At 46.9% G+C, this 24742-nt stretch overlaps 3 protein-coding genes across 8 annotated transcripts in view; 1 reads left to right on the top strand and 2 right to left on the bottom strand.

Moving 5' to 3' along the window:
* The window catches only part of wwp2 (WW domain containing E3 ubiquitin protein ligase 2), a 33141-nt gene extending 21310 nt beyond the window's left edge, over positions 1-11831 (bottom strand). For both annotated transcript variants that reach the window (XM_028430662.1, XM_028430661.1), the window contains exons 1-6: positions 11767-11831; positions 9728-9809; positions 5821-5977; positions 5276-5397; positions 4356-4493; positions 162-240 (exon numbers count right to left, since the gene is read on the bottom strand). In XM_028430662.1, coding sequence (XP_028286463.1) covers positions 162-240; positions 4356-4493; positions 5276-5397; positions 5821-5977; positions 9728-9797 — 566 coding nt within the window. In that variant the 5' untranslated portion in view covers positions 9798-9809; positions 11767-11831. The remainder of the gene's footprint in view (positions 1-161; positions 241-4355; positions 4494-5275; positions 5398-5820; positions 5978-9727; positions 9810-11766) is intronic.
* Positions 11832-13086: 1255 nt separating this feature from the next.
* Positions 13087-20232, top strand: LOC114451346 (AFG3-like protein 1). 2 transcript variants are annotated; one of them, XM_028429875.1, is made up of 16 exons: positions 13087-13365; positions 15150-15234; positions 15380-15462; positions 15825-15974; positions 16060-16241; positions 16318-16416; positions 16494-16764; positions 16838-16975; positions 17050-17203; positions 17277-17384; positions 17465-17590; positions 17723-17833; positions 17923-18038; positions 18109-18309; positions 18390-18584; positions 18830-20232. In XM_028429875.1, exons 1-16 carry the CDS (start codon positions 13234-13236, stop codon positions 19064-19066), a joined length of 2388 nt encoding a protein of 795 aa, XP_028285676.1. In that variant the 5' UTR covers positions 13087-13233; the 3' UTR covers positions 19067-20232. The 2 variants fall into 2 exon arrangements, with proteins under 2 accessions (XP_028285676.1, XP_028285677.1); XM_028429876.1 differs by having other exon boundaries at positions 16060-16131; positions 16292-16416.
* A 4-nt stretch (positions 20233-20236) lies between these two features.
* The window catches only part of LOC114451345 (voltage-dependent calcium channel subunit alpha-2/delta-4-like), a 63172-nt gene continuing 58666 nt past the window's right edge, over positions 20237-24742 (bottom strand). For all 4 annotated transcript variants that reach the window (XM_028429873.1, XM_028429870.1, XM_028429871.1 and 1 more), the window contains 9 exons: positions 23794-23864; positions 23642-23717; positions 23456-23508; positions 23157-23212; positions 22423-22443; positions 22184-22301; positions 21884-21999; positions 21534-21616; positions 20237-21069 (listed from right to left, as the gene is read on the bottom strand). In XM_028429873.1, the coding sequence (XP_028285674.1) occupies positions 20968-21069; positions 21534-21616; positions 21884-21999; positions 22184-22301; positions 22423-22443; positions 23157-23212; positions 23456-23508; positions 23642-23717; positions 23794-23864 (696 nt within the window). In that variant the 3' untranslated portion in view covers positions 20237-20967. The remainder of the gene's footprint in view (positions 21070-21533; positions 21617-21883; positions 22000-22183; positions 22302-22422; positions 22444-23156; positions 23213-23455; positions 23509-23641; positions 23718-23793; positions 23865-24742) is intronic.

Raw genomic sequence — 24742 nt, forward strand, 5'->3', positions numbered from 1 at the left:
CCTCCTCACACAGACTGCTGCAGACTTTGCCCAACAGGGAATCGTGGGTAGAATCAGGCGAAAAATCACGTAGTGTGTCGCCAGCTTAAAGGATATGGTCCATAACAAGTCCAGGCAGGTTCTACTGCTGTGTGTGAGTGTGTGTGTGTGTGTGTTCTGACCTGCTGTGCGATCCAGCTGCACTGGGTGTCTCCTCACTCTGCGTCCTCCTCAGGTTGTGTCTATCAGACTGAAGTACCTCTGCAACACACACATACAAACACAGTATACGCTGAGGTCGACTCTTAATCAATCTGGATGATTTCAGGACATTTTAGTGATCAGCATATGAAGCTGGTTTCAGTGCAGACACAGGAAGACATCAGCCACAGGTTAAGCCCAGCTGGCTGACACACCGGACAACAAGGGGGACCACAGACAATATGGGACAAATCAAGTCCAAAATCTGGACTAAACTGAAAGACTAGAAGATACAAACGCCAAACTGATTTTCCATTTACTGCCCTTCTGCTTCCAGGACTGAGAAGTGGTCTCTGTCTTCACACACAGCCAGAGCTACTGATCACCCAGAATCTGAGACACTGATCCCAGAACCAGTTCAGAGCAATGCAGTCCACACAGAGTGGGGACACAGAGGAGGAACAGTCCGGACCGCTCGTCCCTGTGTGCTGTGTGGAGGCTGCACTGGTTTGCGGTGTTGGTGGTGTGAGGGAATGTGTGACTATACAGTCCCAACTGTGACTGAAAACCACAGGCCTGTACCGTGCTGTTCATTAACACACACACACACACACCTCCCTATGTGCACTCAAACAGCGTCCATGTTTACACACATACATATATCCTGCTATCTAAAGCAAAGCAAACAGGTAATCTATCTCTCTCTCACACACACACACACACACACACACACACTCTCTGTGTGCTGTGTTGAGCCTATGAAAGAGCTTCTTGTGAGCAGAGCCGGCGGACATGCAGAAAAATAAACAGTGGTCTTGAGGAGAAAGCATTGTGTCATATCCCGCTCGCTGAGTTCATCACCCCCACCCTCATAATGGCACAGGTCTAATTACTTCTCTGGTGTGTGTGTGTGTGTGTGTGTGCACCTCTAGTAACATCTCAACAACCTACACCTACAGTAACAAAAACAATGAGCGCACACTTCTGTTCTGCAGCTGCTTCTCCAGCACAGTGAACGAGGGCTTTGAGTGACGACTGAGGAGGAGACGCTGCAGCGATACTAAGGAAACAACACACTGCTTCGTCCTGTTTGTGCACAAAACTGTTCGCTGTTTAATGGTAGAAAAATCAGCAGCTTGCATGTGAATAAAAACTCAAACTTTCCCCCACGTTTACAGCCAACATTTAAAAAAAACGAATCTTCAGTTTGATAAGCACACTCAGAGGATCTTCTGCTTTTTGCAGCACCAAGATGACAAAGTTCAGGACGTTTTCACTTTGCATCTGTTTTAGCAGGACTGGAAAAGAGGTGTAAAACATGCGCTTTTCAAAGGCCACGGTGAGCCAAAGCAAAGGGAAGGTGGGCAGCTGAGTCAGACAGCTGAACGGTTTACATGAAAAATAAAAGAAAGGGAAGCAACAAATGTTTCAGTGCTATCTATGCTAACCACCTGTCAACAACAGAGGAATTATGATCAATGTGATGAAACATGTACATCAAACTGGCAAGGTTCCAAGCTCCACACTCTGACATGACACAGTCTGTTTTATCCTCACACATCTTCTTCTTCTTGTCATGATTGCCTGTGACACAATAATCCTGAGTCTACGGTCAGTTTAGATAAATATGTCTTTTTATCCAGCAGTGAAAGCCAGCCTGTGTTTCAGTCTGTGACACATCCAGGCTGTTAATGTACAGCGTGGCGTGATGTGTCCGGGATGATGAGTGTTAGTCAGAAGTTTGGACGGTGTGAGTGTGTGTTGGTGAGTTTGCGGCTCCTGCTTATGAATGTGCAGTGTGTGTATGGGAGCGTCTGTCGAATGTGTGCCAATGTTCCCCAAATCGTTCTGCTCTGGCTTCTGTTTCATAATTAAGTGTGTGTTTATGAAGCCACTTCTCGTGTGTGTGTGTGTGTGTGTGTGTCGAACTAACAGAGCTGCGTTCAGAGTGAGAACACAGAGCGCCTTAACACCAACAGAAAGCAACACACTCCCACCTTTATACACTTTAAATATTCAGCTCACATATGCCTCACTCACACACAGGCATATGTGAAACACATGTACACTCATGAGACCATAAAACACACACATACAAAGACAAGTGCCTGAACTTGAAACCCTGGCTTTAGAGGGCACACTTCAGCTCTGTGTTCACTAACCTCTCCTCCCCCACAACACACACACAGACACACACAGACACACACACACGACCTCTGTCATCTCCGCTCCTGCAAGCCAGAGGAGGAAACCCCCCCCAGCTGCTGCCATGCACACCGCTCTGGGATCACAGGAGGCGATTGTGCTGCCGAGCTGCAAGCAATGGACTCAATTACACAATTCACAGGAACAAATTAGACAAAGGCCGTCCTGATGTCTGCGATTATGAGCGCATGTGCGCACACAGTGTCCAAACAATGGACCATGGGGGGGGGGGGGGGGGGGGGGGGTAACCTTTGACCTGCACACACGCTGCAGCTACAGGCTCAAGCTTGTTGAACTGCTTTGTGAGCCCCTCATGTTTATTCACCTACACACGGATGCTTCATATACTATTAAAGGAGCAGTTCAACATTTTCGCTGATTGGTGGGAAACTGCTTGCCATTAACGCTGCGTCACCTGGCAGAGCCAGCGGTAAAGACAGTAACAGAGCAAAACAACAGACAGCGACGGACCACAGCTCAGCTCCACCTTACCCACATCTGGATTAACCAGGAGAATCAATTAGGAGGTGCCGCCAAGACAGTGCCGCCCTGAGCCTCCACACTCGCTAGGTTTTGTTAGCAGCGAGTGTTATTGAGTATGTCTCCTGACTCCCAGAAACAAAAGTCAAAATCGTAACAAGAACACAGTTCAGATTGTAGAATTTTTACAAGAGTACGTGTTGTAATCTGATTACGTAGTTGTTGGTATTTTAATCTGAATCTAAACACTTGAGACTCAGAAGGGTGCAGCTGGAAATCGTCCCCTCTTCACGGGACTTTTTTTTTTCGCCCCCATCTTGCTGTCCCTGTGAGGACATGTTGTACAACAGAATGCACACACACTAACACACACCTCCTCTTAACCTCTCTTCACATCTAAACACTCACAAAGAGACACATTTATACAGCCCATGCTGCGGCAGCAGGCCTCGGCCCTCACTGCGGGCCCTGTGTTCATTCAGCAGGACACACTGCAGGCTCTGTGCGGCACTGAAAAGCTGTGTGTGTGTGTGTAGATGGATGGCTTTGGGCAGCAGCTTAAAAACAGCGTGTTTGTGCTTCATCTTTGCCCCCAAATCATAAAAGTGAACACAGAAAATCCAGCTGACAGTCTGTAAGTCCACTCATCACCTGAGTTATCGACGCATACCTCAGATTGTGTTGTGAGCGGTAACATCTGAACTCAGAGGTGTGACGTGCGTTCGGTAAAACCTGCAGCTCTACACAGAGTTTTTGGGGATTCATTTGCTTTTTACTTAAACTAAATTCTTGACATGTTGTTCTTGGCAGGACGCCATTTAAACACGTCCAGATTCAGGCTGAGCTGAAGTGAATAAATACACACGTGTGCTGAGTGTGACTGCTGTGTGACAGGATGCAGCTACAGCTGACAGCAAACAGGACTCCAACAGATACAGATACAACTTCAGTCACATTTCTTAGAAACATCTCTGCATGGTGGGGCTCAACTGAGTGACAAAAAAAAAACCTTCATCATAACGAGGGCATTAATTCAAAGCCATAATGCTGATTCAGCAAGTACAGACACATACGCACATAAAAATGTGTGTGTGTGTGTGTGTCTGGCAGCACTGCAAACACAGAGAGAGACAGGAAGGGAAAGAGTGAGAGGAGGAGAAATGGTTTAATACTGTGGTGTATTCTCTACTAATGAGCTGTCTCACTCTCTGTGGGAAAGTTCTGTGTGTGTGAGACTGTTCTGACCGTGCTGTATTTGTTATGTTGTCTTACTCTGACTCAGCATGTTTATAACTCATTTTTCGGCTGCATCCTTCGTCCTTGATAATTCCATCTGTATCCATGGAGCCTGAACATGGCGGGACAGCAGTGATGGTGTGGCTGTTTCTCAGGGTTCTTCTCTGCTCATTTCTGTGTTATGACTTCCACCTATGTGTGTGTGTGTGTGTGTGTGTGTGTGTGAGCATGTGTGTGGTAAAGGCGGGACTCACTGTCTGGTGCCGTGCTTCCATTGGGCAGCGAGCCCAGATCAACAACCATGCCGTCCAGACAGACGTTCAGTTCGCCTCCTGCTACAACCGAGCCTTTGTTCTCCGTCTGCAGCACCAGACTCAGCTGGACGTTCTCCACTAGAGGGAGGAAGAACCAGAGAGAGAGAGGGGAGAGAGAGAGAGAGGAAGAGAGGGAGAGGAAGCAGCGTGAACCCACAGTGTACATATTATAGTGGTGGTGAGGCGTCATCTGTTTCACAGTGGACAAAACAAACAGTTGAATTTTCTTTTATATATTCATCTTCAGTGAGAAAGGGTCGAATCTGCACCCACTGTGCAGCTCTGATGTACATAATGAGGACACCTGGGTGGACAGACGTCTCTGTGACTCTGTCCTCCATTAAAGAATCGGTGTGTCCTTAAATTCAGCGGCTTCAATAAATCATAAAGTCAGGGGCTGTCATGTGACTCTCTTCCTTCAGGTGGAGCTGCCATAAAGCATCGAGTGTGGACCGTTAACCTTTCAGTCTGTCTTTAAAGGGACGCTTCACAACATGAGCCGTAAACTTTGTCAGCGTTTCGGTGGAACTTCCTGCTTTTAAACATGTTTGTTTTGCTGAGTTTACAGGTTTAGTGTCCTTCAGACAAGGAATGTCTGACGACACAAAAGGAGAAGTCTGACTTCACCTGCTGAGGACAAGGACGAGGTCTCTAATGAGACCGGTCAGGGCATGTGGACATGTGGACACGTGTGTGTGTGTGTATAACAGTAGTCCTGTTTTTCCTCTTCAGGCACAAACACACGCGTTATAATGAATGATGGCCATTTAAACCTTCCTGTGATGTATTTCCTTCACATCAGTATCCGTGTCATGGACCTGTCTGTCTGTGTGTGTGTCTGTCTGTGTGTGTGTTCTTACTCTTGCCATCGTGTGTGCGCAGTGTGTCCAGCAGGTCTATGGTGGCGCTGCCCAGAAGCTCCTTCCTCAAAGTGTGGCAGCTCCACAGCTTCAGGTCCAGGCGACTCTGAGGTGTCACATTACTGCCAAACAAACACATTATAACATTATAACGGAGGACACACTTGACACCGTAAAAAAAAATATACAGAACGATCTGCATGATGATGCATTAACCCTCTGAATGCCAAAACCTGCCTGCAGCGTTCAAATGCTCAGTACAAACTAAAAGTCCTGTCCTCCTCAGCAGCCAGCAGGAAGCCATGATGGTCACATGTGAGCAGCGGTCATTCAGAGAGTCTCTGTCTGACCTGCAGCTGAAGTGAGTGAACAATGAGCCCACACTGACTGATAACTGCTTGGAGTTCAGAGGGTTAATTCCTGCATTACCAAACACACACTGACCTAAAGATACAAGTGATGGTTTAAATAAGCTGTTTACATGTAGAACAACAAACAACAGAGCAGCTTTCCTGACAGTCTGTGTGTGAGTGTGCAGATCTCACAGTGTGAGGTCCTCGTTCCACTGCAGCTCCTGGTGTCCGCTGCGTTTCCCGGTTTTTTTGGTTTCACTGGTCAGGCCGTCTGCCGTCACCTCGACGAAGGAGCTGAGCCGGGAGTGACGGTTCGGCAGCTTCGGGGACTGGGGCTTCGCCGACACCACTGCACCAAACACACACACACACACACGTTAAACCCAAAGATGATCAGTTTGCTGTGTGCCATCTTCTGATTGGAGAAGGCGGATAACTATTTTATTTTTATACCAACACAACTGATGAAGGTTTCAATCTGAGGTTCAAACAGTTTGGAAACACTTGACCAGGTTTGAACCAATATGAAGTCTGTTAACATGTTTTAACAGGCTGCTACTTCAGGTGGGAATGAGTGTTTTTTTTTGTTACAGCATGCTTAGAAATGCATGCTGGAAGGATTTGGGACACATCCTGGGACAGGACAGACACTACCCTCTAGTGGAGGAAAACATGCATTTACTTTGACGAGAGCCAGATAATGATACAGGCTCCACTGTCACACATTCACTTCTACTGCCTCCAACAAGTCTCACAGTCTGACTCAAACATTGTGAATACTTAACTCATTGATTTTATCTGAGATTCTGCTGTTGTTCCTTTATTATGTTTGTATGTGTTCAATCATGTGACGTATCTTCCTCTGTGCAGAGGATTGTGGGTAAGATTAGCCAGAAAATGCTGTAACTCTGCAACCTGGATGTGTCAGGACACACTGGTACTGTAGACCCACTGCAGCTGGCATATGATGTAGTGGAATCATAGAAGTGCTCTGTTGTCCTTAATTAAATTAAAATAAAAACCCTGTTAATCAGAATAGGGGTGACCTGGTGGAGGAGGGGTGGAGCTGAGGGCAGGCAGCCATCATGTCACTCAGAGATTACATTTATGGGTGATAGGGGAAGCAGTGTTACTACCAGGCTGTACACATTTTAACCTGTGAGGACTGACTCAGACTGGAACACAGCCCGGGTAATAATAATAATAATAATAATACATACTAGAAAACTTTACTGATGCATTATTCATTCACACCACATTCACACGGTGACAGTGGTAAACTACAGATGTAGCCACAGCTCCCCAGCAGTGTTAATTTTGGCAGCAATTTCTGATTTAGTTTTTATTTTAGTCTTGTGACTAAAATGTCATTTGATTTTAGTCACGTTTTAGTCATCAACATTTTTTAACTTTTGGTCTAGTTTTAGTCGACTAAATATCAAAGAATTTTAGTCGACTAAATCTGCCGTGGATTCTATGATATATATTTTTTCATGAAATAATTAAGGTTTGATTGTGCAATAAAAACAGGCACAACTTTAACGTTATTTGAAACAAACACCTCTTTATTTAATTGCTATGATCTTTTCACAAAAGACCCAGTGAACAGTGAGCTGCTCTCCCTGAACACACTGTTCAGTCATGACCTTCTTCATGAATCCTCCATAACTACAGCAAAACACTGCAGTGACTTAGAAACAGGTCGCATGCTGTAAAACCATCAGCAGCGGTGTCTTCATTTATAGATTTTGTCACGTGTATCTTTGAGCGGAAGTTAAGATGACTCGTCTGCAAACGTCGCTTCAGGTTTGTTGTGTTTTTACAGCTGATCGTCGCTCCACACGGTTTGAACCGTCCTGTTTGTCTTGACATCAAACGTGTCTGTGTGTCTGTTCTTCTCCTGTGTTGTGTTACCATGCATGAGGACGCCTTCTTCCAGCATCACTGGGTAACGTCCTTACGCAGAGAGATCACTTCTGATTGGCTCTCTGCCGCCGTCTCCTGATTCGTCCCTCCCTTCCACACACAAACTTTGCTCTGATTGGATCTCGTCTCCATCAATAATTTCGTCTCGTTTTTATTCGTTGACGAAAGTGTCAGTACATTTCGTCTTCGTTTTTGGCACCGTGCGTTAGTTTTTATTTAGTTATCGTCTCATTTTTATCAGCAAAAAAAGGTCGTTAACGAAAACTATGACGAAAATGATTCGTCAACAAAATTAACACTGCTCCCCAGGGGGAGACTGATGGAGACGTGGCTGCCAAGGTGCGCCTACGGCCTCTCCGACCACCGCCGATTCATTCATACACATTCATACACCAGTGAGTGCACTGGAGGCAATGCGGGTAAAGTGCCTTGCCCAAGGACACACAACAATGACTAGGGAGGAGCTGGGATGGAACCACCAACTTTCCAATTTTTGGACAAACCTCTACCTCTCAACTGCTCTACCACTGAGCCTCAAAACAGTGTTGATACTGAGGGACAGCATCTACGGGCCTGTTGGTCTCTGCATTAGTTTGCCTTGTTGCGCTTTAGTTGGACCTGCTGACTTTACAACAACTCATTACCTTTTCCGGGTGCTGAGTAAACTTTGAGCCCTCAGAGAGTTGTGTTACTGCACGTATCAGTCCTGTGAGATCTGATCTGTCTGCTGTGAATCACCAAGTGAAGAACACACAGGCCGCCATTGATTATGTAAGTCCACTGAATCAGAACGAGTGTCTGAGTGAATAAATGATGACAGATAAAACACTGGCTGACATCTGCGGTCTCTCCAGATGAGACAAGTTGGCGACCTCCAGAACATCTGGCAAAACAAAACCTGACTCATTTCCAGCTCTGCAGAGAGGAGGAGGAGGAGGAGGAAGTGACGCAGAGAGCTGGACGAGCCGCAGAAATGGAAAAAAAAACAATCAAAGCAGGTTTGGATGGATGGAGCCTGAGAGGAGGTGGAGGGGAGGCAGACGATGGTGGAGAGGCCAGACCAGCGAGTGAGGAGATGAGTCAGATCGCACAGGATCCACAGTGAATCACACGTTACGAGCTTCAGTCCAACAGACAGAAAGTAATCTTATCACTTATTTATAGCAGCAAACTCCACTACGATCACAGCCACACTCATCAGAGCACACATGTAGACACCTTTCTATGACTCCCACCATCTTTGTGCCTCTGACCTGTCACTGAACAGGTCAGAAGTGGGTTTGTGGGCTTCGTTCATTAACAGGGAAATCACTCCTGGAAACAAACACCGGGTGTGTTATGACGGCTGGAACTCAGGGCTGACTCAAGGAGGCGCTATTGTGTACAGGGAAGGCCCCCTCATCAGCACCACAGCCCAAGTGTCATTTAGTGCCATGATGTTAAAGAGACGGCAGAAACCACTGCAACTCAAAGCAATTCACAAACAGCCCTGCAGGACAGAGGGAATTTATGAATATTTCATTTTAGGATGAGCTCCCACTTCGATTCTACAGACACATCACTGCAACCAAATCTGACAGAGCATCTTTATATGGTCATAAAATAGCAATATTGCTCATGTGGGAAGTTTACAGTGACATAAACCCTGACAACATGTCTGAACACGGTGCTACAGGAGCAGAGAAATCACAGCTGTGGTATTCCAAACTCCAACTCCCAGAATGCACTGGGCTGATTGCTGCTAACCCGTCTGTGTTCTCACAGTAACAGACTCTGTGTCTGTGGCTCTCTGTCTGTGCTGCGTCTGTCTCTTCCTGTGTCTTTTGGGGATCATGGAGTCTGGGTCCAGCTCTCCTCTGTCCATGTGTGGACCAAAGCTGTCCTGTCAGATGTTTGTGGACGCTGCAGACAGAGACTCCAGCAGCTGTCCCTGCCCGGGACCAGCAGCTCTGCACAGAGCCTCCTCTTCCTCACACTGAGGTCTGATCCTCTAAGTCCAACATTAAGCTGTCCACACCGACCATGGGCAGAATGGGACAGTAGGGTGTGTTTGTGTGCAGGATGGACAGACATACAGAGACGACAACACACCGCCTGAGAAATAAAAACATCTAAACACGGGCACTGTGTGTCTCCTGATTTGTAGGCTGGAAAAAGAAGAAACTTGAATTACCTTTTAAGATTAACTGAGACTTTTCAGCGGTCTGGGCACTGCCAGGTCTGCTCACGCTGGCAGCTGCCATGACATCACAGCTCTGCAACACAAAGACACACAACATTACAACACACAGTCATCATGGTGGGGCCTGTGCTCTGACATAAGACCAAGGTCCAGTCTGTTGTTCTCAAACCTGTGAGCTGCCTACACACAAGAAAGAAAGCAGACTCCATCTAATACATGGGGGCAATCAATAATGTAGATTATTAACAAATGACATGGTTAATTGGCAATAAATTTAACTGTCGCTTGTCGGTTACTTCATGGTGTGTGTCTCTCATGCTGTGGAGCTGGAGTACACGTTGTTGTTTTTGTGTGGAAGTGTCTGACAGTTGCCATGTGTCACAGAGGATCAGGAAGCAACAACAAAACATTTAAAAACACAAAAACCTCAGAAATCATTTGAAGCCACCGTGATGAGGCAAAGACGAGAACTTTATGCTACATCTGCCAGCCGGCGCTAACCTGGCTGGAAGCACGTCTGTTACACTCAAAGTCAAGTCAGAATGTTTAATTTATTTATTATATCAGCACTTTGCCCGACCTTGATTGAACTGGACCAAAACAGGATGTTTTATTCAGATTTTCTAAGAATAACAGTCAACGAAGTTTGAGTCAGTGTGTGATTTAAAATCTGAGAAGTTGAGTCATCATTATAGTCACCAAACATTCAGTAATCAATCATTAGTCCTAATAACCTCGTCATATCTACAGAGGAAGTGAGGAAGATGCAGGAACTTTCAGAATATTCCTGCTGATGGTTTTACACTTGTACCCCGTCTGTGTCTGGTTTCTCCAACAGAACTATAAAATGAGCTGATGGATTTAGTGGCCTGATAATAATGGATGTCAGCGCGGAGCTGTGTTTGTCCGATCAGCTGTCTGAGAGCCTCATCAGCATCACCTTGACCAAAGTCAGACATGTATCCTGCTGAATTTAATGGAAGCTTCGGTCCTGCCTGATGCTTTTGTCGGCTCAAAGTCCTACCATCCCTGTAAGGACCGAACCATGACCGCTGGTGTGTGGAGCAGCGCCTGCTCTTCTTATCGGGTCCTTACTGCAGCACCAAGGTGACTGCTGCTGGCGTGTCCCCGGCACTCAGCCCGCCTGGTTCATGGCCAGATGTGACCGAGTCAAAGCGGGCAATGTGATGCTCGCTCACTTATTCACACAGACACGTCTGACTCAAAGCCGCAGATAAACAGATAATCACAACCACAACAAAGGCGTCATCCATCCGTGCAGTGAAGGCAGCTGAGCGGCCGCGCAGCGCCGGCTGGGTCCGAGCAGCAGGCGGCTCAACTTCACTCAAACTAGCGGCTGCAAAGACCGAAGACACGGATGTCCCGGTAACTGCGCACAAAACACAAACACGGAAGATGATCAAGGCGTTTCTGCGCATAAGGTGCACGCGACGAGAGGAAAACACGGGCACTTCCGGTCCCTTCTTTCACATTAAAACGCAGACTTGTCGCAATTAACGCGGAAACAATGTCGCCTTAAAAAAAGGTAAAACATCCCAAATCATCCCTCGTTTTTCCAAACATGTGCGTATTTGAATTCTTACCACAGCACGAATATAAATATGACATTTAAACTAGAAAGAGCAGAGGACGGAGTGCTGTGTTTGTGTATACAATAGAAGAAATCAAACGTTTCCGGTAGACTGATTTATAAATTAAACTTAAATAAAAACTGCGCGGCTTTGTAAATGACTTAATACTTCCCACTAGTGTGGTCCTGTTTTATTATATCGATCAGCAAACCACGTCTGCGCTATCATGTAGCTGAATTCAGCTAACTTGACCTAAAACAAGCTAACTGTTAGCCAGCAAGCTCCGCTGGGGATTTTTTCTAAAAGGACACGGTGATAAAACCTGTTCCGACCACCTGGCAGCAGGTAAAGCTGCACTGATAGCTGCGTGGGCCGTGTCAGAACCCAGCGTGGGTCCTGACACGGTACCAGTGGAGGCTTAGTGTGATCTTCTCCTACCTTTATCAGCTGTGCTCCGCTGCTGTCGCTACTGAACTTTCATTTCCGCCTCAGTGACAATACCACGTGACGCAGGGCACGCCTCTCCTTGCACAAAGGATTGTGGGTCATAACCGTAAACAACATCATTTACACTGCAAACTGTGAAATAAAGTATATAAACTAAGACAAAATGACAATGATATAAATATGACATAAATATTTCCCGCTGTATTTCATGTTTTTAATCATTTATTTTGACAATATCTATTGATCTGTCTCAGCAGGTCCTGCACATTCATGTTCAGGTTTGTCCGTCATCTGGGCCTCCTCCAGGTGGAGGTGTTTAAGTATCTGTAGGTCTTGTGATGAAGAAAAACACAAAAAGTCTACATCCTTGTTCTCACTATGACCATGAAGTCTGATCTAATGTCTGTAGTTATCATTGTTAATCTGGGATTAGCACCAGGTGTTCATCCAGTCAAGATAGAAACATGTTTTTTTCTGAGGTCACAGTGAACATGACCTTTGACCTCACTTCCTCCTTGAGTCTTAAGACCGTGTCCAAAATCACTCAGTCCACTTCACAGTGCTGTGGTTCTGTCCGAACGTGTAGGAGAATCATTATGAACTATGAGGGGCGCTCCGTGCATCCCAGAATGCATCACCAAACCTTCAGCCAGAAGCAATGCAGCATCACATTTCAACACTTCTCATTTCCATCTTCACAGCTCTATCACGCTTTGATTTTTATATGTATGCACACAACTCCATTTGTAATTAAACTATTATGACATCACTGATCAAAATGGAGCAGTGCTTCTTTTACAGTCACCACAGGCAACACTAAAACAGTTTTTTTTCTGCTAATAATAAAAAAAAAAACCATTTATCCTGCTGTTAAGCTCTCCTGTGTTTGTTCTACACTTACACACCTCCTGTCCTTCTAAAAGGAGATACATTCAAACCAAACCTTTTTAATACTTTGATATATTATGTGCAAATTCCGTCTGAATTTGTAACGATGAGCTTTTAATTCAAGAAAAAATATTAATTTTGCGGGGTCACAAAACGCGCTGTCGTTTTCTACTGTGTTTGAGAAAGTACGGTGGCCGAGAGCGGCTCGATAAGCTGCTTAGGCAAACGCTTTTTGTAGATGCCGTTGTTTGTTATTGATTGTGTTGTGTTATTTGCAGCTCGCGTGTTTCCAGAATTAAGAATGTTTTTTTCCCCCTCACAGTAAACAAGAAAACACTTTAATACATGTTTATTTACATGAGCTTTCATAAGTTGAAAAGACTTCTGAGCTTCCTCGGCCGCCGTACTCCCTCTCTGGCTTTACGTCACCCTCCTTTTGACATTCCATGCTGCTGCTTATTCAACAACAGTTGCTGGAGCCGCGATGGATTTCTGAAGCAGAATTCAGGCAAACTGAACGGAAAGACGTCGTGTTTTTAACAGCAGGACTTCGCAGGCGGCACAGGGAGGATGTCTCCGCTGCTGAGGCTTCTCTCCGCGGCCGCTCTGCCTTTCTGTCGGGCTGGAGGAGCCCGGGCTCCGGTCTCAGCAGTGACCGTAGGACGGCTTCTAACAGCCGGGTACCGGAGCACTGCAGCCCCGGTAGGTGACGGTGGAAGTTTGCGGGAGAGAAATACACGAAACCACCTTTAATCTAATGACACAGTTTCCTCTCTAAATTAGATTTTAGCTCAAATATACACGGACGCTTCTAGCTAGCTTACCTGGCTGTGAGCTAACTGCATTTAAAAAATTAGCCTCTGACCTCTTTTGCTTCCCAACAATGACAAAGTGTTCTTCTAGGCTTCTTCTATAATTAACATGATTATCTGTTCATTATTATCTCCTTCACTACACAAGTCTGCTCCGACACAACGTGACCTTTCATGCGTGGTCGCGCTGCTACACAGTTAGCAAGAAGCTGTTTGAAGGCTGCAGCGACACATGATCATATGTAGGATTATTTGTAGGTATGTGTCCTCTACACCTGAACGTTTTATAGCACATAACATTGTTAATAGTTGTTAGTTTCAACAACGTGCCCCTCTCAAAGTTAGCTAAGGTCGAGCTAACGCAGGCTAACACAATCCTGATGCAACAGTTTTTCATACGAGGCTCATGTTACTCAGAATAAACACGACTCTTCTCCACAGCTCAGACTCAGAGGGATGCAGACAATGCTCAGTGATGACAGCAGCATACTGCAGCAGAGACTGAGGGGTTAACAGTCACAGAGTTCAGCTGAGGAACGATGATGACATGTTTACATATTGTTTACTGTGAATTTATTTTACTGTTCAGATCTACAGACCTAAAACACTGGAACCTGTGGGTTGTATTGTGTTTTTCTATTAATGTGTGGATACACAGTATTATATATATATTTAACCCTCATGCACTGTTCGGGACATTTTTGTCCTCTGAGAGAAATTTTTCTGTTTATTTTGGCCATAACTTTGTCAATATGTGAACAAATTGAATCATTTTTGCTCAACAAGCTTAATTTTACATAAATTTTGTTAATATGATTTAAACCTTTTTCATAGGTCAACAGTACACTGTGGGCAAACTTTACCCCCTTTCATGTTGTTCGGGACAAAAACGTCCCCTAACTTTAACGGTTTTAAAAATATATCAGATAAATATTTTTTTTGAATTTTTTTGCATAGACCTTTTAATTAACTTCAGTTCTAATCAACAGTAGTGAAAAAATCATTTCCCCCCAGGATTTTAACCCTTTAATCACCAATTTCATAAGGGGTGGTGCTGAAAATTGAAAAAAAAAAACACACAAAATGGCTCATTTTTAATAGTAAAGGTGAATGTGGACGGGATTTTTTTTTAACCTTTATTACAGTCTTGGTCATGTCAAACATCAGTAAGAAAACTTTATTGCATTATTAGTTTTTGCACAGCACTGGATTTTCATTTTGTCTCCCTAATGTGTTGTTCGTGGCCATTTTTGTCCCATAGACTTCCATTATATGCAAAAAAATTTCAAAAAAATATTTATCTGATATATTTTTAAAACCGTTAAAGTTAGGGGACGTTTTTGTCCCGAACAACACATAAGGGTAGTGTTTGCGAACAGTGCATGAGGGTTAAAATATTTATTGATACACACCTTGCTGTATACATCTTTATCAAAGTCCTTGTATGTGTGCACGTGTGGCCAAATGCAGCTGATTGTGATGTTCTGTCTGAACTGTTTGTTTTTGAAAACGTGGGTGTGAGGTGCACCTCTCCTGGTGTCCTAACAGAATGCACTAAAAGTAGACAAAAAAGTGAACAAAAGTAGACACAATGCACGGCTGCACAGCTGCCCTCTGACTCTTGGCGGTGCATCAATAGGCCCGTGTTAACAGCAGCTCTCTGGTCTTTTCCAGAATGTCTGTCGGACTCCAGCTATCTTCCCGTCCTGTCACAGATTCCAGGCTGCACGGAGACGACTCTTCTCCACTGAGCCCAAAGGTGAGAACGACTGAGGTCACACAGATTCAATCAAAAACAGTAAACCAGACGTCACATGCTGCTCTGGGGTTTAGATCGAGTCTTATTCCTGACAGGCTGTGGCCGGTCTGATGGGAACTTAAATTAAGTCATCTGTGTGTTTCAGATGTTAAAGGACCAGCAGGAGGACGAAGACCAGGCGGAGGGAAGAAAGGAGGAGGGAAGGACTGGTGGAGCCGACTTCAGAAAGTATGTTGTCAATGCTCAAAGGAGAAATCCCGCTGAAATCCTACGTCATGTTTATATCTTCATTTGAGCAAGTTACAGCTCAAACTAGACACAGAGATGACGAGGACACTCGGGTGCAGTTTGATTCAGAGTGAGAGTCGGTGAGCGGAGCTCTGATGACAACACAATTTAACCAAATAGTTAAAAAATAATAAAGAGTTCACTCCAACAAGATTCTGTAAAAAGTAAAAGTGCTGCCCTCCTCAGCAACCAGCAGGAAGCCATGATGGAGTCACATGTGGCAGCAGTCACATGATCGACATGCAGAGAGCGTCTGGCTGATCAGGCTTTGGTAGCACTGACTTCCACATGTCTGTCTTTAGGGCGACTTTCCCTGGGATGACAAGGACTTCCGCTACATGGGGATCACTGTGGCCGGCCTGACATCAGCTCTGCTGTACCTCAACTTCCGAGACAACGGCAAAGAGATCAGCTGGAAGGACTTTGTCCACCGCTACCTGGGCAGAGGCGTGGTGAGGACGCCTGTGATCACTAAATAAATCCAGAGAGCGTGATTCATGTTCGACTCTAATCTGCTGGTTTCACCTCTTTGTTCAGGTGGACCGGTTGGAGGTCATCAACAAGCAGTACGTCCGAGTTATTCTGCTGCCAGGAGCGGACGCTGAATCGGTGAGAGAACCGTCTCCTGCTAATCTGTGCAAACCAAACACGACCATCAGCTTAGACAGGAAGGGAACTCCTCAGTTTTTAACATGTCACCACAGACCTGGTTCTTTAAAGTGAGTGCACGTCTTCATGTCAGCTGACTGTGACATTCTGTGACCGTCAGAGTTACGTCTGGTTCAACATCGGCAGCGTCGACACGTTCGAGCGGAACCTCGCGATCGCTCATGCGGAGCTCGGTCTGGAGGCGTCGCACCGACCGGCCGTCGTCTACAGCTCGCCGAGCGACGGGTGAGTGTGTCTCACAGAGACCGCGACCCTGTGGTCACGTCTGATGTGTGACAACCTTCCTCTCTGCGTCCCTCCAGCTCTTTCCTCTTGAACATGATCCCCACGCTGCTGCTGATGGGCTTTCTGCTCTACACTCTGCGGCGGGGACCGATGGGAGGAGGAGGCGGCGGCGGCAGGCGGAGCCCCTTCTTCATGGGGGAGTCGACAGCTAAGATGATAAAGGAAAACATTGAGGTGAAGTTTAAGGACGTGGCCGGCTGCGAGGAGGCCAAGGTGGAGATCCTGGAGTTTGTGAACTTCTTGAAGAACCCGCAGCAGTACCAGGACCTGGGAGCCAAAATCCCAAAGGTCAACACTCAGCTCTGTTTTTATTCATGTGGCGTCTGAAGGCTGCTCTGTACTAACCGCCATGTTATCCCAGGGCGCCATACTGTCCGGTCCCCCCGGCACAGGAAAGACTCTGCTGGCTAAAGCCACCGCCGGAGAGGCCAACGTGCCCTTCATCACCGTCAACGGCTCCGAGTTCCTGGAGATGTTTGTGGGCGTCGGCCCGGCCAGGGTGAGTGCCGGCGGCTGGCTGCACGTCAGGCTGTGTCAGAATCAGAGTGTGTGATTGAGTCTTGTCCTCTGAAGGTGAGGGACATGTTCGCCTCGGCCCGGAAGAACGCCCCCTGCATCTTATTCATCGACGAGATCGACGCAGTGGGCAGAAAGAGAGGCGGAGGGAACTTTGGGGGTCAGAGTGAGCAGGAGAACACCCTGAACCAGCTGCTGGTGGAGATGGACGGTGAGCCGGAGCGGTCCGCAGGAGGCGGAGGACGTTTCAGAAGTTTCACTGTGTTTTTGTTTTTTTTCCTCAGGTTTTAACACAGTGACTAACGTGGTGGTTCTGGCTGGAACCAACAGACCTGACATCCTGGACCCTGCACTGATGAGACCGGGACGCTTCGACAGACAGATTTACATCGGTACACACGTCCTCCCTCACACTAAGCAACAGCGTACTACATGCTGAGCCCTTTTTGTGACGTCTCCCATCTCCTCCCAGGTCCTCCGGACATTAAGGGCAGGGCGTCCATCTTTAAAGTCCACCTGCGACCAATCAAACTGGACCCCAAACTGGACAAAGACGCTCTTGCCAGGAAGATGGCTGCCGCCACGCCGGGGTTCACAGGTTGGTAACAGCTGAGCAGACAGTCAGGAGGAAACATTAGTTTTTTTTCCTCTCTCAATTTTCAGTCATTGACTCTTGACGTGTTTGATCAGAGCACTCACCTCTCTGTGATCCCCTCTGTGAATGACTCAGGAGCCGACATCGCCAACGTCTGCAACGAGGCGGCTTTGATCGCTGCCCGACACATGAACCCAGGCGTCAGCGGCAAGCACTTCGAGCAGGCCATCGACCGCGTCATCGGAGGTCAGTGCGTCATTACAGGCTGATGGCTGCGCTAATAAATGTGCGATCAGCCACAGTCCTGACTTCATGTCGCCATCTTTGTGTTTTAGGTCTGGAGAAGAAGACTCAGGTCCTGCAGCCCACAGAGAAGAAGACGGTGGCGTATCACGAGGCCGGTCACGCCATCGTCGGCTGGTTCCTGCAGCACGCCGACCCTCTGCTGAAGGTACACCTGGCTCAGGTAGAGACGGGTGTCACTGCTGTGCAGGGAGAATAACCAGGTGCTGTGTTTGCAGGTGTCCATCATCCCGCGGGGGAAGGGTCTGGGCTACGCTCAGTACCTGCCCAGGGAGCAGTACCTGTACACCAAAGAGCAGCTGTTCGACAGGATGTGCATGATGCTGGGCGGCCGCGTGGCCGAGCAGGTCTTCTTCGGCCAGATCACCACGGGAGCTCAGGACGACCTGAAGAAAGTCACACAGTCCGCCTACGCTCAGGTACACACACACACAGCTGATCAGGGTGACTGACACTGCAGGAGTCTCATTTATACTGTGATCCCCCCACCCACCTCCAGGTGGTGCAGTTTGGGATGAGCGATAAGGTGGGGCAGGTGTCGTTCGACCTTCCCCGGCAGGGCGAGATGGTCCTAGAGAAGCCGTACAGCGAGGCGACGGCGGAGCTCATCGACAGGGAGGTCAGGGAGCTGGTGCAGCGAGCGTACACCAGCACAGAGCAGCTCATCGAGGAGAAGAAGGAGCTGGTGGAGATGGTGAGTCTGCACCGTCACATGTTTAACACACAGCAGCTGCACCGAAACATACACAACCAGCTTCTTCAGAACCTTCTACTATCAGCAACTGCTCACATGATCACAGCAGTTTGTTAAAGCTGCTGGTTATTCTGAAGGACAGCATCAGTGTGATGCTGTCACCTGCCCTCTGTCTGAGCCTCAGACCACCACACTGGGTCAGGCTCCAGCTGTGACTGATGTTTAATCCCTGATGTCCTCCTCAGGTCGGGAATCGTCTCCTGGAGAAGGAGGTGCTAGACAAGGCGGACATGTTGGAGCTGCTGGGCCCGAGGCCGTTCGAGGAGAAGTCGACGTACGAGGAGTTCGTGGAAGGGACGGGGAGCTTCGAAGAGGACACCAGCCTGCCCGAGGGCCTCAGAGGCTGGAACCAGGAGAGGGGAGCGGAGGACGAGGAGGCGGACCATACTCGGGACAAACAGCAGGCCGGCTCAGGTCAATAATCCAGCTGTGTCATCACATGTGGATTTAAATGAAAGATTTTTAGGTTTCTGTCTTCAGCTGCTTTTTTTTCTTCAGATCAGTGAAGTCATTGATCACCTTTTGAACCAGCAGACGTTACTCAGAGACGCAGCTTTCCTTTTTTTTTTTTAATCCAAAGCCTTAAAGACTCGTCAAGCAGAAGAGCGACACACTGACGTTTGAATCTCCCTGAGCTGTGTGGATGGTTTTAAGGTGAGGCGTGCGGCCCTCTCGATGAGGACGCTTCACGCCTGGAATTATTTTAGATAATATTTGCTGCTGTGGACACATTAATGGGAACATTTAGAGGAAAAATCCTCCTAAACACCAGTTTGTGTGATTGGGTCAGACAACATCTCAGACATTCATACAATAAATCACACTACTGCTCATTTGTCCCTCAAATCATTCGAGGTAAGGTCCTCTCTGTTTTCAGTACATAGTGATCTGAATGCAAATTATGAAGAATATTTAATGTTCCAGAATCAGAACTCGAAGCTGGGGTGAAAAATAAAACTCAACTTTTCAGCTGGATTTTAAATTATTTAAAGGAAAGGAAAGCACTGCATTCTGGGAAATAATCAGTTGAAACAGAAGCAGGTAAATGATCGACCAAGACTATTTTTATATTTTGTTGTTAACAGCAGTTGTCCAGCAGGTGGAGCCCTATCAGCGGTTAGACTGACATTACGCTGCAGCTTGTAGCTTCTTTAATTTGAAGGTTTGAATGTATGAACATTAAAATGAAAGAAAGACACACTGGAAATTGGTCTGAGAAGCTCCGCCCACCTGTGACCTCACTGCCAACCGTTAGCTACAGTTGTACCTCATCACAGTAAAGGACTTGTCCAACGGTCCCTGAATGTATCATGTGTGACAAGTCTGAGAACTTACATATTCAAACCTTAAACAACTTCCCAAAACAAACACTCTGTCCTCCTCAGCAACCAGCAGGAAGCCATGATGGAGTCACCTGTGAGCAGCAGTCACATGACCAACATTCAGAGAGCATCTGTCTGACCTGCAGCTGATTTCTAAAGCATGGTTGTGGGAACAATCCGTTTCCATCCTGACTTTACAAACCTGATCTGACATGTTTAGAAACTAAGAAAATAAACCGCGTGAAATAAAAATGTACCGACACACAGACGTGCACATGTTTTCATTTATTGTCTTTGAGCTATTAAACCTGGTAGGAAATCCCTGAACGCGGTCAGGCGGCTGCACCGTTTCTCCGTCTAGCTGCTACTGTACACACACCACGTCTATCGCAGCGCTTCAGGACGGGACACGCCATGATTCTGACCGCGTGTGAAGAACAGCCAGACAGGATCTGGGCAGGTGCGACTCCATCTAACCGCTAAACAACACAGAAGTCATAAGTGACCATGATACTTTACATATTTGGTTCATTTGCCTGCACTTAGAACAGCACACAGCCGCCCTCTGAGACGAGCCTGTCTGCTGGATGTGAGCGACCTTTGACCTGTTTGAGGAGCCGCCATGTTTTTTGACTGTAAAACTCTACTCGGAGACATTTTTCTGTATCAAAAAGCTACAAAGATGCTACATTCTGTTCGAGTGTAATGGCAACAAGTCTCCACACACACACAAGCTGCACTGTTTGTACCTGTTCGTTAGGGGGCGCCAAACTCCCCCCTGAAGAGTCTGCTGTTGAGCCTGTCCAGAGTCAGAGCTCAGCCAGGTGAAGAGTCCAGATTTAATAAAAAAAAAAAACATCAAATAGCCCTTGAACCTGCAGAGGGAGCCCTCGCTCACCTCAACAGCTGAAAACACAAAGAAGTCTTTTCTTCCCATGGTCTGGAGTCTCAGTGAAACCAAACAAACTTCCTTTGCTCCGCTCTTCTTCCTGATTGGTGGTTTACATCCAGCGCTGGAGGACCAATGAGACGAGCAGAGAGGCAGAGAAGAGAGAGAGGGACATGGAGATGTCCGACGCCCCGCCGCAGTCCTTCGCGTTCTCCTGTTGATATTTAAAGGGACAGCACACCAAAAAGTCAAACTTTGTTTTAAAGCCTCAAGAGCAACATTGTTTTACCGTCACTGTGCAAAGTTCAGCGCGTACGCCAAATATCAGGACTCGCCTGTAGAGGGCGCCATTGTTACAATGTATTCAAATATTTATCACCCCCACACTCAGGAAGCTTTGATATATTTACAAGAAGCTTCCTGTTTGGAAAGGGGAAGTAAACACGAGTTGGGTCCTACTTCAGGGACTGAAGGACGCCGTTTACAGAGGCATGTGGTTTCATTGGTCACACTGTCAAAGACTTCCTGTTTATCACATAGCTCCGGCTGCCAGGCAACCTGCAATATAGCTGATAGCTGTGTCCCAATTAAGAGACGCATTTTAAGACCAACTGTGTCCCAGCGGTGCGACGAGACTCCTTTAAATGGAACTTCTAATCTGATGACCTCAGCACTGACCTTCGGGTGGTAGGAGTGGCAGGACTCTGGACGCCGCCGCACCTTCTGAGATTTCATGCGGTTGCACTTCACGGTGGCGTTATGTTCACAGAAGTTAAAGAAGACAGGAGGACTGCAGGCTGTGACATGACTGCTGCCAGAAACCTTTAACTTCCAGAAAGAAAACTTTGAATACAAACTTTTTCTGAAGAGCTGATATCGTTTAAAGCAGATATAGTTCTATTATTAATAGAGGGCTGTCTCATAGCGCCCCCTAGGTGTCATGAACAGGAAGTGGTCAGGCTCTCTGTGAGTGGATCTGGCTGACTGTGACCAGCAGGGGGCGCCCTGTCTGTGTTAATGAAGGATATATTTGATCTCTTTGGGCTCCAGCAGGATGGGTCCGTACTGACGAGAGCAGTCACAGTCAGCCTGAGTCACGACCAGCACCAGGTTACTGTCAGGGATCTGCTGCACCACGAACATCCTGAAACACATGCAGCCGATCAATAATCAATCAGTCTGATTCCACAGCAGGTCCTGTCACATCAGCAGTGTTTACTGCGACAAGACGTCCTGCACAATCATGGCTACGAGCAGACGACTCAGACATGTCTGTGTGCTTAATCACAAAGCTGAATTGTTGATTATTGATTGTGTGTGTGTCGTACTTCTGGCAGCGTCCACACTTGATCAGACTGTTGGCCTCTCTGACAGACGGGTCGTACATGAAGCTGGGATACGCTGTGTCACAGGGCACCTGCGCCTCCACCTTCCTCTGTTTATGAGCTGACAGACACACACACACATCATTACACCTGTGACAAAGAGTCCTGTTTTCACAGAGTGGATGATCATGACAGTTTCTGAGAGGATGGACACACACACACACACACACAGATGTACTCACTTGTGTGGTAGCCAGCTTTGGCTGAATGAATGAAGATGGATCACAGAGAGCACAGTGAGGGGATGATGGTGATGAAGATGACGAAGGCAGCCGTCATGATGAGACATAAAGCAGTGACACGGTGAAGGACGACAGAAGAAACAACACGTGTTCGAACAAAACTCTGACACACACATGCTAGTAGCTGTCCGTGTGTGAAGCCTCTGTGCGAAGCCTCTGTGGTGTCAGCGGCAGGTTTATGCAGAGCTGTTTTCAGCCCTGTGGGAGGTTCAGACCAACTTAACTCAGCCCCCAGTCAAGTCAAAGAGGCGGAGAGTCAGGTCAGCTGATGGGGAAACAGGAAGCTGTTCGTTGGCACCTGCCTGTCACTCAAAGAGGTGACGCCCAGAGTTTTTAGTCTGGTATAATCAAAACAAATCAGTTGCATATAAATTCTCACAGTCAAGCTGTTAAAACGTCAATAAACTAATCTTTGCAGCAGGCTGTAAACATGTTTATTTGAACAGGTTGGCCTGTGGGGACCGGCTCAGGTTTGGAGCCCCCCAGAGGCTGCAGGGAGAACTGCAGGGTGTGAAACTTGCGCACGGGCTTTGCGTTTCAGGTTTCTGCAATAATTTGATGCAGAAGTACGATTTGCATGAAGAAAAAACAACAAACAACATAAAATCCTCTCGTCGACTTCGTGGCGCTAACCTAGCACAGACACTTTCAGTCTCAGGATCATCGTGTCTTACCGTCCACAAAGTAGTCAGAGTGCCAGAGGCCGCAGAAGTTAAAGTCCAGCAGGAACCTGACAGGAGACACAAACACCGTCACATCCAGCAGTGTCCTTTGGCTGTAGAAGTATGAATAATGCAGCTCTCTGCTCATTAATAATATAAAAATATCCACAGGACACATTTTTATATCCTGTTAAAGGTATGAAGAGTCTCACCGCACCCTTCACAAAGTATCTGCAGAGCTGAGCTCAGTGTCCACGTTTATTAAACGGCTGTCTTTATATCATTTTGACTGAATATCAGTTGACACTTACATCAGCGCGTTGGAGAAGAACCACCTCATCAAAGCCACGATGCCGTAAAATGGCTGCAGGACAGGAAGGAGAACAGAACACGTTAAACTGCACTAAACATGCTGAACGCTGAAAAAAACACAAATCTGTTACAAAACGTTATTTGAAGCAGGAGAGGCTCAGATCTGATCCCTCTGCAGTACTCACGCTGAGCAGCGGTCGAGCGCCGCTGGCGTGATGGTGGCTGTTCTTACACATGGCCTGGTAGTCAAACAGAGACACTCTGCAAACAAACATGGAGGACAGAGTCAGGAACAACCCGTCTGTTCAAAATCCAAAGGTCAGAAACTGTTCCTCACTTTTTGAACATTCCCATCTTGAGCAGTGAAGCCATGACGGAGCCGTCCACCGCGCCGAAGAAACGGCCCACCTGGAAGAGACCACGTGAAGGTCAACACGAGCTTCAGGACCACATGGTGAAGGCATTCCTGAGCCTTCAATGACTTCCTGCCTGTCAGTTGCTGGGCTACCTGTGTAGGCTGCTAATAAGCAGCAACAACCAGGGCCAACTGCAGTTCCACAAGTGACCACTAGAGGTTGGCTCCTTGAACTGAGTCAATCCCCACAGACCTCCATGTTAAAACTGTTCAGCAGAAACAAACAGCCTGGCTACAAACACTGTACACTGTACAGCAGAGTATTTCTATTATAAATGCTCACGTGCTTATTGATCCTCTGCTCCTCAGGAACCTGCGGCTGATGACATAGAAGGTTTTCTCTGGGTGCTACATGGTTGAAAGGCCCTTAGCTGCTGTTTGTTGGTGGGTGTGTGGCTTCAGAAGCTGTGAGTGTTTGGTGGTCTTGGTGTTTTTTGTTATTTTTAATTTAATTATTACATCATCATGAGAAAAGCCTTTGCACTAATCGACATCAGCACTACCCGATAATCCTCCCTAAAAAACATCTAAAGTCCCAGATTTGATTAAAGTTAATTGAATTGAAGGAGAAAACGTGCTTTAAACGGTGAGACTGCGGCACACAGACGGGAGTGAGAACAGAGCACAATGCTTCACAGTGATTTAAAGTCCTCTGCATGAGGCGGTTCTTCCTGGGCCTCAGCAGCAGTCTCTGAATTATTCAGGCCGTTTTGTCTCAGTGGCTCTGTTCACGTTTACAAGCTGCTCTCTGCCCACACTTCTCCTTCTTTGTCTGCATGGGTTTTTCCCGTTGGCTGCTGAGTGTGAGCGGTTGAACGCTGCTTACACTGAAACTTGACCCTCTGCTTTCCTGACAGCAGCAGCAGAGTGC

This window comes from Parambassis ranga, chromosome 19 (assembly GCF_900634625.1).
Source record: "Parambassis ranga chromosome 19, fParRan2.1, whole genome shotgun sequence".
Lineage (NCBI taxonomy): Eukaryota > Metazoa > Chordata > Actinopteri > Ambassidae > Parambassis > Parambassis ranga.